Here is a 16,031-nt window from a genome sequence, read left to right as displayed (position 1 = left end):
GATGTGAAGCAATTGCAAAGGTTATGTATGAATATATATGAATAATTAATACAATATTCAATGTTTGAAGGGCAATGTGTAGAAGGAAGCCTTAAGATGCTGTTCACAATGAACTCCTATTGTGATTTTTAAGTGGGCCAGATTAGCTTCTGGTGCCCACATGCCGTTCACTGCAGTCATATTATACTAAGAACAATGGTTCCTGTGGAATTATAAATATAATATCTAGATAATTACAGGGCCTAATAATAATACCAACCGAGGGTTGTACGGATGTCACAGAGCGAAGAAAGGCTCAACCACACTAGAGGTCATATCAAATTATGATTTCTATTGTTTGCAATAAAGAAATATTTTTCGTATATACAACAGTTTCGAATTCCAGACAATTACAGTGTATTGTGTCCCAAGTGTATAACAAGAACAAGAACAAACACAATTACATGACATACAGTGAATAGTTATGTACAGTGAGCCAAGGAATATACGTTCTGAAACAAGAAAAAGCGACCAATTAACAATTTATACACAATAATGCAGCAACATTCTTAATTTATAGGTGCTGTCTCTCAGGTTCGCTTTTAGAATAGCGTCGACGGGTTTCGACCCCGCTTTGTATTTGGGGTCTCATCAGGACCAACAGATTAATGGGACATCTGAAATGGGTAAAGAGAGAGGCCAATAGGTGCCTGAATGTTGTGCCCAGAAGCAACAATATGGACAGGTTGGAGGGTCGTCATTACCTTCAAGTTACGTGGTGTAAACCCAGTGAGTGAATCAATTATAAATATACTCACAGTGAACCCGGCCGGGTTCTGCAATGAGACATGTAACAACAGGAGAGGCAAACTAAATTAAATTAATTTGAAGGAAGGAAAACGCCAAAATGCCATTGTTAGCTTAGGTAATGGAGAGCAACTCACCACTGCTGGCGATGGAAGCCTCGAGAATATCTTCGGGTGTATTAATTAGCCCGTGCAAAGTAGTTATTCCTCGCAATCCGAGTTTATTTCCACAATGGGAAATGTGTCCAGGAAAATGCCTGTTAAGAACGAGGTTTCAATTCAGTTTGTTTCTCCCGTTTGAGCACATTGTTAATGGTGCTAAGCCAGCTAGCAACTGTCTAAGTAGAATCGCTGGCATGTCTCTAAGTACGTGAAATTACTCGAAAAACTATGTGGGGCTTACCTGGGAACTAGACAGTTGCTAGCTGGCTTAGCACCATTAACAATGTGGTCAAACGGGAGAAACAAACTGAATTGAAACCTCGTTCTTAACAGGCATTTTCCTGGACACATTTCCCATTGTGAAAATAAACTCGGATTGCGAGGAATAACTACTTTGCACGGGCTAATTAATACACCCGAAGATATTCTCGAGGCTTCCATCGCCAGCAGTGGTGAGTTGCTCTCCATTGCCTAAGCTAACAATGGCATTTTGGCGTTTTCCTTCCTTCAAATTAATTCAATTTATTTTGCCTCTCCTGTTCTTGCATGTCTCATTGCATAACCCGGCCGGGTTCACTGTGAGTATATTTATAATTGATTCACTCACTGGGTTTACACCACAGTAACTTGAAGGTAATGACGACCCTCCAGCCTGTCCATATTGTTGCTTCTGGGCACAACATTCAGGCACCTATTGGCCCCTCTCTTTACCCATTTCAGATGTCCCATTAATCTGTTGGTCCTGATGAGACCCCAAATACAAAGCGGGGTCGAAACCCGTCGACGCTATTCTAAAAGCGAACCTGAGAGACAGCACCTATAAATTAAAAGTGTTGCTGCATTATTGTGTATAAATTGTTAATTGGTCGCTTTTTCTTGTTTCGGAACGTATATTCCTTGGCTCACTGTACATAACTATTCACTGTATGTCATGTAATTGTGTTTGTTCTTGTTCTTGTTATACACTTGGGACACAATACACTGTGATTGTCTGGAATTCGAAACTGTTGTATATACGAAAAATATTTCTTTATTGCAAATAATACAAATCATAATTTGATATGACCTCTAGTGTGGTTGAGCCTTTCTTCGCTCTGTGACATCCGTACAACCCTCGGTTGGTATTATTATTAGGCCCTGTAATTATCTAGATATTATATGTATAATTCCACAGGGACCATTGTTCTTAGTTTAAAATACTTACCTAGGTTCCTTGTGAGTTGGGTTCCCTTGTTTCCTCTTTTTTGTTCACTGCAGCCAAACCTCTGCACTTTGTGCTTCATTTTTAGGATCCATCATTTAGAGTCATTCTGGAGTCTGCTGTATTAACTTCCAGGGCATTTGACATTTCTCACTGGGGTTTGTGGTGAGAAATGTCCAGGTAGATTTGCAAGCACCTTTATTTACCTTTCATAGTTATCCCCTCAAATTGCAGGGAGAATTGCTCAAAGTGCATTGTGCTCATTTGATACAGTGACAGGTCAAGAGCCTCTGTCTACTGATTATTGATATCTGCTTTTGGGTATGTTTTCAATTGTATTTTTATTCTTTTTCTTCATTTTGTACACTGTTGATCTAATTTTATGTTATGTAAGTATTTTCTACATCACCCACTTCCCTACCTCAGACCCCGCAGGAGTCACTGCATGTACTGAGCTGTGCGACTCAGGGGGTCATGCCAGCAGTGGCTGTTCGCAGTCCACCACTACAGGCAACACAACTTTTATTCCGGTTTTTCCGCCAAACCCATAGACCGTGTGGGGCTTTAGGAGTAAGCTGATCATCCTCATGAGGAAAAAAAAGAGCCTTCCTGGATTCATACTCAAGTTCAAGGGCAGCAGGGGCTCCTTTTTCAAAACATGGAATCGGAGATGATTATCACTCAGTGTTGTGGTGTCAAAGCAATGGCAACACAATTAGTAGCCGGTGCATGCCTATAATAAGGTAAGAGGCCACAGGGATAATTTGAGAAAATATCTTCAGGAGAAATTTAGTGAAAACAAGTAAAAAGTTATAGAGACCTTCCACTCCCAAGGTGCATTCCTAAGCATTTCATGTTGCTATGATTGTTAACATTGAAGTTCAGCTCTGTGTTGACCCTAGTAGTCACATGACCATCTATAGTACTGTTTCATATGATTTCCATCTGTACCTTCCTTCTATAGGTCGCCTCAATGTGAAGAACGAGGAGTTGGAAGGCATGTTAAAGGAAGCGGCTGGACCAATTAACTTCACTGTATTCCTCACGATGTTTGGGGAGAAACTGAAAGGTATGTGCAATGCCTTATTCCCATGACTATCTTTAAAGAAAGATGCTTACCCTAAACAAGACAGCGCTCAGTTCCCATTCCTGTCCATTTCAGGTGCTGACCCAGAAGAGACCATCCTGAATGCCTTCAAAGTCTTTGACCCGGAAGGCAGAGGTCTTTTGCGATCTGACTAGTAAGTGTGATTCATTGTGTGTGGATAGCTTTTGCACATAGTCAAATACCATGGCCTATTACCCATTTTCTTTTACCATGCTTCAGCACATCAAGATTCATAAACAGACAAGATCATACACATAAAATGAGACTTTGCATATGTTCAGTTTCCTCTGCATCCCTGAGCTCTTTTGAATAAAGGTGATCCTCTCCTAGGGTTAGTTATGGTTGACTTCATCTGCTTTTGTTTCTATTTTAAGCTATGTTTTACTATAAACACCTTGTCTTTGCATTCTAACCCAGCCTGTGTGGTTATGTTTGCCATTTGTTACCCTCGATGGAATCAATTGGTTTGTAAGTTCCGTTAAGTGACTTATTATGCCCCAACTCAATGTGTAGTCAACAGACAAAGGTAATGCAATACATTAAATACATTCTGTGTCAAGTCAGGCTCAAAGTAGAAAATCAAAGTTTGAGAAAATGAAGTTGATGGAAGCCCAGGTCATTCTATGCGCAAGTTGGAAAAACGTGCTGAATGACTGGCTATTGAAGATCAGTCCAGGTGAAAAAGTAAACTACTTAAAACACAAAAAATGACTCTAAAAACAAGAAAGGAATACATTATAAAATTCACTAGCAACATTCAGGGGCAACAAGTCTGTTTACTATTTCTATTTTGGCATTAGCACTGAGTGCAACCGCAGAGCATGCTATGGAGAAGAAGAGTTCCCCAGTAATAGTGCGTAAAATAAAACTTCAGAGGAACAGATATGAATAAAAGAGAAGAGGAGCAAGAATTATCATCGATGACAGAGTGCATGAGAATGGGCAAAATACAGCAGCACGTCTCATTTGTAATCTTCCAGCTAGAATGGGCTCTGTCCAGCGTCGATTGGTAACGCGGGCATACGGGCAATGCCCGAGGGGCCGGTGTCCGAGTGCTGCTGTGGGCCTCTTTTTTTAGCAGTCTGGGGGGCCATTTGGGCGCTGTCTCTATTGTTCAAATACAGCCAGCGGCCCAGTAGGTTCCTAAGTGGCCTTTCTAGAGGCAGATGGGCGCTCATTACTTCCGTTTGGCAAGAGGTGTCACTCCCTTTGTCTCCGTGGCCGGCCCAATAATGTATCACATACTGAATGGTGGCAGGGGGCCTGAGTAGAAGTGGCCCAACTTGTTTCACCACTGTAAACTAATGCATGCATTTTTTTATACCCCCTCCTAAATTTTTTTATATAAGATTACGCCAAAGCAGTGATTTGAGGAGTGATTATGCAAATGTGGGCCGATTCTTTTTTTTTTTTTTTTTTTGCGTGCCCGGGCCGATTTTCAATCCCAATCCAACCCTGGCTCTGCCCCTCTTCTACGCACGCTTAATGGGCTGACGATTCACAAAAGAATCATCTTTAAAGTTTGCTGCCTGACTCAGAAGTCCTTGAAGTCAATGAACCAAGCTACCTTTGCTACAAAGCTTGTCCACTATCGTCCTTGCAGAACTTTGAGATCTAACGATAAAACCTTGCTCTCAGTTCCACGTATCACTAAATCTCGCTCGGGAGGAAGATCCTTTTCTTCTCTGGCTCCTCTATGGTGGAGCAAGCCCCCATTTCAAATAAGCAATGCTAAGATCATTTCAATTTCAGAAAACTTCTAAAAACATTGTTATTCTAGGCCTAATCAGTCTGATCCTCTTCTTATAAGCTGCGCTGCAGCGAGATACTGCTCCCTGGGTGGTTTGTGCACATTATAAATTAAATTAACATAACATAACAATGGGTGGGAGGGATTATTGAGGGTTGAGGGAGTAAGAGAGGCAGGGGCACATGGATATCCCTGTTTTCTTTAAAAAATGTTTTAAAAATTGCCTTAATGAACTTATTGAATCTGACTTGATGATGCAACAAAATGTACAATATTCATGCATGCCCTATTCATAACTCATAAATCACTACACTCAACGGGGCCAACACATCTGATCCAAAATACCAATTGGTATATCCCTACAAGATCTCTGCGCTCCTCAGAAGCCAAACTGATTCGCATTCCGTTGGCAAAAAAAGCCAATTGGGGCGGCAGGAGCTTTTTTGTAGGCACTCCCAAGGCATGGAATGCCCTTCCACTTTCTCTTAGAGGCACAACAGAGCTGCTCGTTTTGAGAAAGGCCCTAAAAACCTGGTTGTTCAACTCTTAAAGCTCAAGGCAATGCTACTACCAGCCTCTAGGGGGACATCTCACATAGTGCCAGGACGCCTTTGGGCAGCAGTGTGCTCTATAAATGTCATTAACATTAACATTAACATGGTTAAAACGGGATGTTGAAGGACTGGTTCTCTTCAATGTTATCCACCAATTACGTTCATATTCATTCTGAGACATAAAGTGCTTACTACAATGTTTCATTAGCGTTTTTAGTACAAACACAAAAGAATAATTCTACTTCAAATTATTGTTGCATTGTCCAACTTGTTGAGCCCAGTTTCATCAAAACCTTTATTCAAAGACATTGGCGTACTTCTAGCCAGAGTCAACCCTTGTTTGGCAGATTGTACCGCTTCTCTTTAGGGCTCCGTTAGCAAGTATACTGTACTTATTTGGTCAATTTGCTTAGGATTCTCGAGATTATATTGGTTCGAGTACACTTGATATTGCTCTGTTTCCCGTTTAGAGTTGCGATTTTATAAAGATAATGTTGGCCAACTTATCAGAACATGCAATAGCGGGCATCCCGTGTTATTTCACGGATTCACCTTATCTTGAAGCAGAAATAAAAAAGAAGGCATATTTGAGATGACATCTAGTCCACTCAGCATTAGGTACAGTGCAGCATGCTCTTATTAATTAAATTGACATCTCAGTTTAAATCCTTACATAGCTCAATGGAGAGTACACAGGCCTGTTCACAGTTATCCATTCATGCTCGTCTGTTCAATATAGGAAGTGCCCAGAGTGCAAACTAAAGGACACCATGGTGAGGACTATGCCATATGGTCTGATCTCGAATCTTCATCTGGCCAGTAGTAATTAAAAGTCAGAGTTTTTTGGCATGAAATATGGTTCCAGGAGCTACTGTTGAATCTGAAGGCATGTCAGGGGCATCACACCAATTTCCCCTTCGCTCCTCAACAGGCCTAACACTTCAGAGTCTGTTATTTACCCTTGGTTTCTTATAACGTATTGAGTGAACTACATTTTTTCTTATGCCATGACTGGTACATGGTAACAATGGCTTCCATTAAAACACATTTCTTATGTTACTCTGAAAATGTGACCAGATCCAGCCCTAATGAACCACTTCAGGGCATTACCGCCACAGGCCAAATGGTGTAATGCGCAGACGACCTCGCACCACTGAAGACCCCTCCCAGCAGACACAGCAGCAAGAAAGCCTCTTGGTTCACCGACGAACTTAAGAACTCCAAGAAGTACTGCCGCACCCTCGAGAAAGCCTGGCGCAACAACCAGACCACAGACAACATGACTGCCCTCAAGCACGCCACCCGCAAACACCACCAGCTGATCCGCACTACCAAGAAGACAGCATTCAAAGAACGACTGGACAACAACGCCCACAACAGCAAGGAACTCAGCATCGTCAAAGAGCTCTCCAACCCCAGCGCCGGAAACAACGACATCACTCCCTCGCAAGACCTCTGTGACTCTCTCGCCTCGTTCTTCCACCGCAAGATCGCTGAAATACACAACAGCTTCGGCGCAACAAGGACGCACCCAACCACCGAACCTACGCCCCCCACCACCACCCTCTGCGCCTGGACCCCGGTCAGCACTGAAGACACCACCCGCACAATGAACACCATCCACTCCGGATCCCCAACCGACCCCTGCCACCACCACATTTTCAACAAGGCCGACTCCATCATCGCACCCCAACTCCGGGACATCATCAACGCCTCCTTCAACAACGCCACCTTCCCAGAAAGCTGGAAGCACGCCGAGCTCAGCGCCCTCCTGAAGAAACCAACAGCGGACCCCACCGACCTCAAGAACTTCCGCCCCATCTCGCTCCTCCCTTTTCCTGCCAAAGTCATTGAGAAGACCGTCAACAGACAGCTTGCTGCCTTCCTCAAGATGAATGGATCCCTCGACCACTCGCAATCCGGCTTCCGCGCCAACCACAGTGCCGAGACCGCCCTCATCTCATACACTGACGACATCAGATCCCTGCTCGACAACGGGGAAACAGCGGCCCTCATCCTCCTGGACCTCTCCGCAGCGTTCGACACTGTCTGCCACCGCACCCTAGTGCAACGCCTCAGCAACATCAGAATCCAAGAGAAGGCACTGGAGTGGGTCATCTCATTTCTCGCCGGAAGAACCCAGAGAGTCCGCCTCCCCCCGTTCAGATTCAAGGCCACCGAAGTCATCTGCGGCATACCACAGGGATCATCACTCAGTCCCACCCTCTTCAACGTCTACATGAGCCCCCTCGCAGCAATCGCACGCAAACACAATCTCAACATCCTCTCCTACGCCGACGACACACAGCTGATCCTCTCCCTCACCATAGACCCAGCCACCGCCAGAGCCAGCCTACACGAAGGGATGAAAGACGTCGCCGAGTGGATGAAGAACAGCCGCCTGAAACTGAACTCAGACAAGATGGAAGTTCTCATCCTAGGATCATCTCCCTCCGCCTGGGACGACTCCTGGTGGCCCCCTGCCCTGGGCACCACTCCCAAGCCAACGGACCACGCACGTAACCTGGGCTTCATCCTGGACTTCTCCCTCTCGATGACCCGACAAGTCAACGCTGTCTCATCATCGTGCTTCAACACCCTGCGCATGCTCCGAAAGATCTTCTGATGGATCCCCACCGAAACCAGGAAGATGGTCACACAGGTGCTCGTCACCAGACGACTGGACTACGGAAACACCCTCTATGCCGGAACAACAGCCAAACTTCAGAAAAGACTCCAACGCATCCAGAACGCCTCCGCACGACGCGTCCTGGACATCCCCCGACACAGCCACATCTCCGGCCACCTGAGAGACCTGCACTGGCTCCCCGTCAGCAAGAGGATCACGTTCAGACTCCTCACCCACGAACACAAGGCTCTCCACGACCTGGGTCCCAAGTACCTCAACAACTGCCTGACCTTCTACACCCCCACCCGCCAGTTAAGGTCGACCAGCCTCGCCCTCGCCGCCGTTCCAGGCATCCGCAGAGCCACCGCCAGTGGAAGATCCTTCTCCTACCTGGCAGCCAAGACATGGAACTCCCTCCCCATCCACCTACGGTTTACCCAGGACCACCTCTCCTTCAGGAAGGAACTCAAGACCTACCTTTTCGAGCAGTAACATACCCCTCCCCCCCCCGAGCGCCTTGAGACCCTTCCGGGTGAGTAGCGCGCTATACAAGTGTCATGATTGATTGATTGATTGATATTTCTGATGTCCAGTCACATATTTTGTCAGTGGGTGTGGGGAGGGAGGTTCACTATAGTGCATGCAATAAATTGGATGACAAACATATTGCATCCACTATATCGACTAGCACAATATTGTCAAGATAAGTAGATGAGGAGTTAAGCAGAGTAAATCTATATTTACAATTACTTAAGTAGTGTGAAATACAACGCGTTTGTTAACCTCAATATATTGACACACAACCGTTATCGTTTTAGGCAATTTTTTTGTCTGTTTCCCAACATAGGCTTCTTAGAGGTAGGGCAGTAAAAGTCGTATTAACCCTTACTGTATCATATTCTGCTTATGCATGAATGAAATGCATGCTTTATAAACAGTTGTGTATTCGGTACCAGCACATGTGGCCATGCAATTGTTCAACAAATGCAAGGCAAAACCACAAAGATTGCTCCCAAAATTTCTTCTGAATCCCGTATTCTGGTTGATTTTTCTTCTCCATCTTTGAAGGTCTTGCTTGTTTTATGTGTATTTGTTCTCAAAATGTATATTGTTTAAATAGTGATTCATAGTTATGAAGTGCCTAATTTATTTCCTGGTGGATGGCCCGCTGTTTTGCCAGGGCCACAGAGTAAGTTACTCCGTCACCCTGGTAGAGGGACCACTTGCCAGATTTATAAATGAACTCCAAGCTCATGGTCATTTATAAAACATTTGCCAGGAACCACTGTCATGGCGGTTCCTGTCAATGCAATTTGCTGTTTGGTGCAGGACTCTGTCAGCAGTATGAAGGTCTGCACCAAACAGTTTTCTTTTTTTATTTTCAAAAAGAAAATCCCAAACTGGATTTTCTGTTTGAAAAGAAAAATGAAAATCCACCCCTTGCCATGGGAGTCATCTTCAATGCAGAAGGGAGCATTTAGCAGTTTTAACTTCCCAGTCCTGCAAGGGTTTTCCTGGCGGTGACGGGCAGTGAACTGACCTCGAATTCCGCCCATCTAAATTTGGCAGGCAGAATTACAGGCCTGCCTCTGATGGCCCTTACACTGCAGGGCCTCTGAGGGGTTTCATCATAGCAGTGATAGAGTAGTCTCTGATGTGATTAAACCTTTTTTCTGTGCTTTATGTATACTCTTTTGCAGTTGCGACAGAGTTTACATACCACCAAGATATAAATCAGGCTCTAAGCTACAAACTCAAATGTATTCAAATAATTTTTTTCAGCTCTTCATAGATCTATTAGGAAAACAAGAAAATATAATTGCTTGTGTTTTCTTTGTAGCATTCGAGAAATGCTGATGACGCAGGCCGAAAGATTTTCCAAGGAGGAGGTATGGTGAAGCACTTCCATCAGTTTTGCTTATACTTGCACACACTACTGTAATATTGCTCTGTAAGACATGAAGGTCTGCATTTCCTGTATAAAACTGTTTGTCTGATTTTCTTACTACAATCTGTGACATCAGCACTCAAATGTAATATGAGATGTGCCATCACTATTGAAATGTAATAAGAATATGACTTCACTACTGTCTTAAAATAATTTATTAGAATTGAGTTATGTGAAATCATAGTGTTGAAAGGAGCTTCCCAAGCAGAGCATCAACTTCCACTAACAAAATTATAGGATAGTGAAAAACACCTTTTGTTTTCCACTCTTCTGGAATTTCTGTCTTGAAGATCGACTGTCATTAGCATATACATTATATGATAACATGGTTATTTATTATACTGCTTAATCATAATATTAGAAATTTGCCTTTAACTGCACAGATGAATGCAGAATGTCCCAAAGTGGGTGTTTGTTTCAGAACAACAAAAGCAAATGGCCCTAATACATGGGGGGTTTTCTTTCTGCATATTGTCAATTGTTTTTTTTAACTGCCCAGGTTTGCCATGTTTGTTTTCAGAGGTTTAATGACAATAATAGGAAAATACCACCTGAATTAAGTGCAACTGAGTGACCAGAAAAAACATGAAGCACAGCACTTAAAACAAATAGTTTTCAATTGTTTAACTTCAAATTCAACTAAGAATTAGGAAATTCTATTAATATATTTTTTTTATTTGTATTTGCACTGCTCCTGTCCTTAGTTGCTACTTGATTTTTTCCCATTACAGTATGGTGATTCTGTGTTTTTGCTTCTTCTGCTGAAACTGCCTTTGGACCCAATTTATAGTATTGCAGTATTTACTCTCTCCTTCAGGGTGGCGGAGAACATTACATTTGCCACCCTGGTGGACCTAAGACTACCATATTTCAATTTTTCTGTTCTTCACTGCCAGGCTTTGTGGCAGTGATGGACTGGCAGTGATGCACAGAAAAAATGGAAATCAGACCGTCTGCCCTAAATAGGGCAGATGGTGTTATGCCTTTTCTGTTACGGACAGTACTATGTCAAGCCGCCGGAGTACGCTTTCCATCAATGGGGGCACTCTAGACAGAAAGTTGATGGTTCTCCAACTTAAAAAAGGGCATGCGGACTGAGAGTTTGGCGGACAGGCTATTCTGTCACATTTGGTTATTGTTTTTGGCACATGACACTTTGAATGTTTATGCAGTTTGACCAAATGATTCTGTTTTAGGCAACTTCTGTAATCAAGCACTAAAGATTATGTGAAAGCACAGGGGCACCTTATTGTTCATTTGCACGATGGTATATGATGTTTACAGTTTTGTTGAATTGTTTTATGGCCTATATTATGGTCTACGATGGACAGTTTTTTAGGTACTTGTGTGTTTCAGTATATAGACCATGTGTAAGCACCTAGGCCCTTTATTGTACATTTGCACAATGGCACATAATGTTTACACTTTTTATTGTATATCCTTGGGACTACTTGATCATTATAAGTTACTGTTACTATGATTAATGAATGGCTGCGATGAAAAATGGGTATATGTGGTATCAATGTTCCAGTACGGCATGTAACCATTGAAACGTTTTTTTGCGTACAGGTGCATATCAATTGGCGAAGTAGGGAAATGAAAATGGCCTGGTTAATTAACATATCTAATTGAAATTAATTTTTTAATGGCCATGAATTTTGTTAAGCAAGCAATAAAGAATAACTTTGTCACATTTGTGAGTGCCATGTCAGCCAAACTCTAAATCAGTCCCTTAGCCTCCTCTTTAGCCACATCTTTACACATAATAAGACAGATTCATTAAGACACCTACAATCTTAAATAAGTATGCAAAGGCCTCTGTGCCAGTGATTAGAGATTCAGCTGATGAAGGTGTATATGAAGAGAGTTCAGAGAGGGTTCCTTTTACCACAATTGGTATGCACATTACATATCAAACTATTAGACCGGGCGATCATGGATGCTTCAGATATCTCACCATCGATATTTAGAAACTGAATACTACAGATAGGACTGCATGGCGATATCTTGTTGCGATATGCACACAACACAATATACCAGAACCTAATGATATTATTATTCTTTATGTGGGCTAAACTCAGGAGACAATATAAATCTTGAATAAAGCTGAGCTTACAACTTGAGAGAGACCGAGAGCTAACATAGAGGGTAATACCTATTACCGATGCAGAAGGACCCAATTAACTTTGCTATGTGTGCTATAAGAACAGCCAATATTCTTTTTTCCAATATCATTATTCACACACCACCATTATTATTTACATACTGTTCTATCGTATAATACATTATATGGACTTTACTATTACTAAACAATAATAATAATAGCATTATTCATTATTGGTCTTTTAGTTTTTTATGTTATTTGTATTATTTATATCAATGTATTTTCTTATTGCTGGGAAATATGAATCGGCACAACTTGACACTTTTTTTTTTTTAATTCTAGGTTGATCAGATGTTCACAGCTTTCCCCCCTGATGTCACTGGAAATCTGAACTACAAAAACCTTGTGCATATCATCACCCACGGTGAAGAGAAAGAGGATTAGAAGTACTTCAATTCCATGCCTTTTCCCTAAAATGTGCTGTATCTTGTTGTTGTGTCGCCGTCCTACCTGTTCATCCACTTCCACCTATTTTAAGTATCTCGACTAGCTACGTCTAAGCTACTTCTGGTCTGCCTTTCAGTTCATTCAATGAATCTACTTTTCAAATCTTTCAGAATGTATATGAATGTAATTGTTTTTTTTGCAAGAGGAACTCCAAACCTTTCCAAGGACAATTGTACAATGTGTAAAATAAAGATCATTTCTTTACATGAAAGATGTTGTACTCTATGCTGTGTGCGTATGTAGGAATTATTATTTAAGATCATCAGCTAAATATGTAAATAATTTCTATTTAGATTATTTTGTCATTTATTTTGCTGAGGAGATAGCCTGAATATCTGGTACGAATCTCGCCCTCCTTGGCCTACACTGCAATCTCTTGAATTGTACATATACAGATTCCTGTGATAGCTGTGGGCCAACCTTTTTCTGCTGGAGATAAGACATTTCATGGATATCCACTTTGACACTTGAGGATTCCATAGCGGGTGGCATTAGGTGTATGGGCCCAATTGGGCAAAGAGTCACTTTCCATAGGTGCTAATAAGACTCTTGGAGACTTCCGTGCAATGCACTCATTTTCTTGGGCAGTGGAAATCAAAGATCTGGTTGATGTCATGCGGTGTGGTTGGGGTTGCTCTGGCACTCTGTTGTCACACTGTCACTTTTCATGACCATGGGCATAAAGTGGGATGGATGGGCCTGATTTACTGCCACAAAGAGTGACACTGAATTTTTCAAGTAATTTAGCTCCAAGTGAAGTCAGATTACTTTCTGTAATTCTTTCAGACACATAGTACCACAATAGCAGAATGCTGTACCTCTTCACAGCAGAGGTAACCTATTGAGGATATTGAGCAAGACTTTGTGCTGTTTTTATTACCCCTTCTTTATGCTCATTTATGGCTAATATTGTTTTAAGCAGCCTTTTTCTGTCACTTCTTTATGAGATATTCAAGACTTCACTTTAAGTTACATATCCCAGTTACTAAATAACTACCTACAGTAGGTAAGGATTTCTAGCTCCTGAATATAGGTTCAGATTCCTTGCACAGCATGAGGATCACAGTCTGAAATGTAATTCACTACCATATGAACTCCCCTTAGATCCAAGGTGCAGCCCCAGAAACCTAACTCAGGCTCCTAGCACTCCCTTCTGAACCCGCTGTCATATCCCAAGCACTGCCTCTGAGCTCATTCTCAAATCCCAAACACTACCTTCTGAATGCACCTAAGACCCCAGGCACTGACATCTGAATACAGTCTCAGATCCCATGCTCTACCTTCTACATCACAGTGCAATAATCATCAACTCTCCTTTCACTCATTGACTTTATGGTTGTCTTTCACCCTGTACAGTGCTCCACTGCCTTTTTAGGTCTTGCGACCTATCAATGCGCGCAAGCGCATTGAGCGGAGCGAGAATTCAAGTGCTCGAAATCATTGTCAAACCAAGGCCTTCTTGCGCTGCGGTTTTCATTAAGTTCACGTGAATCACGTGACCAAACAAGCACGCGCATTCACGGCCGCACAGCACATCAAAGGGCTTCGCCCAGCGTGCGCTCTGCGGCTTCTCCTCCCCTAATTAATCATGGCTGGCCGGCCGGCCGTACTTTCAGTTTCCCGGCCGCTCTGCATTATCAGGTACGTGTTACGCATTATTTCACTTTGTCACCGTGCGTGCATTTATTTAATGTTATCCTCTTGTTCATTAGGTCCTATCTCTTGTCTGTATAGCTGGTGCCCTGCTCACATGCACTGAGCTTCATGTTTCAGTATGGCAGCCACTCGCCTAACTTTAGCTACACGCGCACGCTTTTATTTCTGCTTAGAGGATTCACCATAGACCGTCTTTTCAAAACAACCCAACGATCTTCACACAATCCCAGCGTTCTGCAAACACACAGTGTACTACCGTAATTTCCGGGCCCACCGGATGTGCATTGTGTTTGAAACACATTGCGTTTCACTAGCGGGACCACGTTTCATGTTGTGGTTCAGCTGCAGTTACGCCAGTAACATGAAGTTGAGGTGCTGTGTAATATTTAGTATCCCGTCAGGTTCGTGAAACTTCTGCCCTTCAGTTATTTTTGCGCTTCCTTCCTCACTATCGGTGATGCCAACCTCAACGTTACAGAGTCCGCAAAACTCTTTCCAAGCCCCGCCTCTCACTGATAGGTGTGTCTTAATCCAGGTCCCAATGGAATAAACAGACCAGAGCAGCGGCTCGCTAAGACAAGCTGTTTTTTTTTTAAGTGATGTCGCTGTGCATTTTATTTACATTTTATTTTTATGAAATCTTTTTTATTGAAACATACAAAATCTGTACAACAAAGAGCCTTGATAGTACAATCAGAGCTGTGTTTTTCTTTTCCCAACCTTCATAACACCGACTGCTACACATAATACATTCATTTATGGAATGGAACAGAGTGGTCCTTCCTATTCTCAGTTTTTATTTTGCTCCTTATAGACCACAATATGTCTGCCATGCCCCCCAAATTTACTCCCCTTTCTTGGGGGCACCCCCTACTCTTATAGATTGTTAGTTCCGCTTTCCAGCACCAATCCATATCGCTCTTCCCAATCTTCCAATGTAGGGGGAGTGATCGCACCCCACGCTTTTGCTAAATTCCGCTTCTCCACCACCGCGGCCAAAGACAGCCATTGTTTTGTATGTTGTGGGTCGCTGTCCATTTTAAACCAGCACTTGTGAACTGCTAAGCTTATGTCTCTCTTGAAAATGGGAGCCTGATTGACAGCAGCCAAGCTGGTGTGTTGGGATCATGTTTACAAACACTGTGTATTGCGTAAAGAGCAAGCAAATAGATCTAGGATTGGAGGGGAGAGCATCGGTGACGTAGGATGTGGAATTGCGCTCTTCCCAATCTTCCAATGTAGGGGGAGTGATCGCACCCCACGCTTTTGCTAAATTCCGCTTCTCCACCACCACGGCCAAAGACAGCCATTGTTTTGTATGTTGTGGGTCGCTGTGCATTTTAAACCAGCACTTGTGAACTGCTAAGCTTATGTCTCTCTTGAAAATGGGAGCCTGATTGACAGCAGCCAAGCTGGTGTGTTGGGATCATGTTTACAAACACTGTGCATTGCGTAAAGAGCAAGCAAATAGATCTAGGATTGGAGGAGTGAGCATCGGTGACGTAGGATGTGGAATTGAGTTTAGCAATATGTTTCAAAATATCACCTTCTGTCATGGGTTTGACGGACTTGTCTAACAAAACTACAGAAATGCTATCACACCTTTGAAATGTTCTAAATGTGCTAA

The 16,031-nt window shown here is 42.7% G+C and overlaps 1 protein-coding gene across 1 annotated transcript in view; it reads left to right on the top strand.

Annotated features, from left to right (window-relative positions):
* Positions 1-12,959, top strand: part of MYL2 (myosin light chain 2) — a 32,306-nt gene extending 19,347 nt beyond the window's left edge. Inside the window, exons 4-7 of the mRNA XM_086943028.1 lie at positions 3,113-3,217; positions 3,311-3,389; positions 10,030-10,078; positions 12,584-12,959. Coding sequence (XP_086799154.1) covers positions 3,113-3,217; positions 3,311-3,389; positions 10,030-10,078; positions 12,584-12,685 — 335 coding nt within the window. The 3' untranslated portion in view covers positions 12,686-12,959. The remainder of the gene's footprint in view (positions 1-3,112; positions 3,218-3,310; positions 3,390-10,029; positions 10,079-12,583) is intronic.
* The last annotated feature ends 3,072 nt before the right edge of the window (positions 12,960-16,031 follow it).

This window comes from Lissotriton vulgaris, chromosome 11, assembly GCF_964263255.1.
Source record: "Lissotriton vulgaris chromosome 11, aLisVul1.2, whole genome shotgun sequence".
Classification (NCBI taxonomy): domain Eukaryota; kingdom Metazoa; phylum Chordata; class Amphibia; order Caudata; family Salamandridae; genus Lissotriton; species Lissotriton vulgaris.
This window is presented reverse-complemented; position numbering and strand designations above follow the sequence as displayed.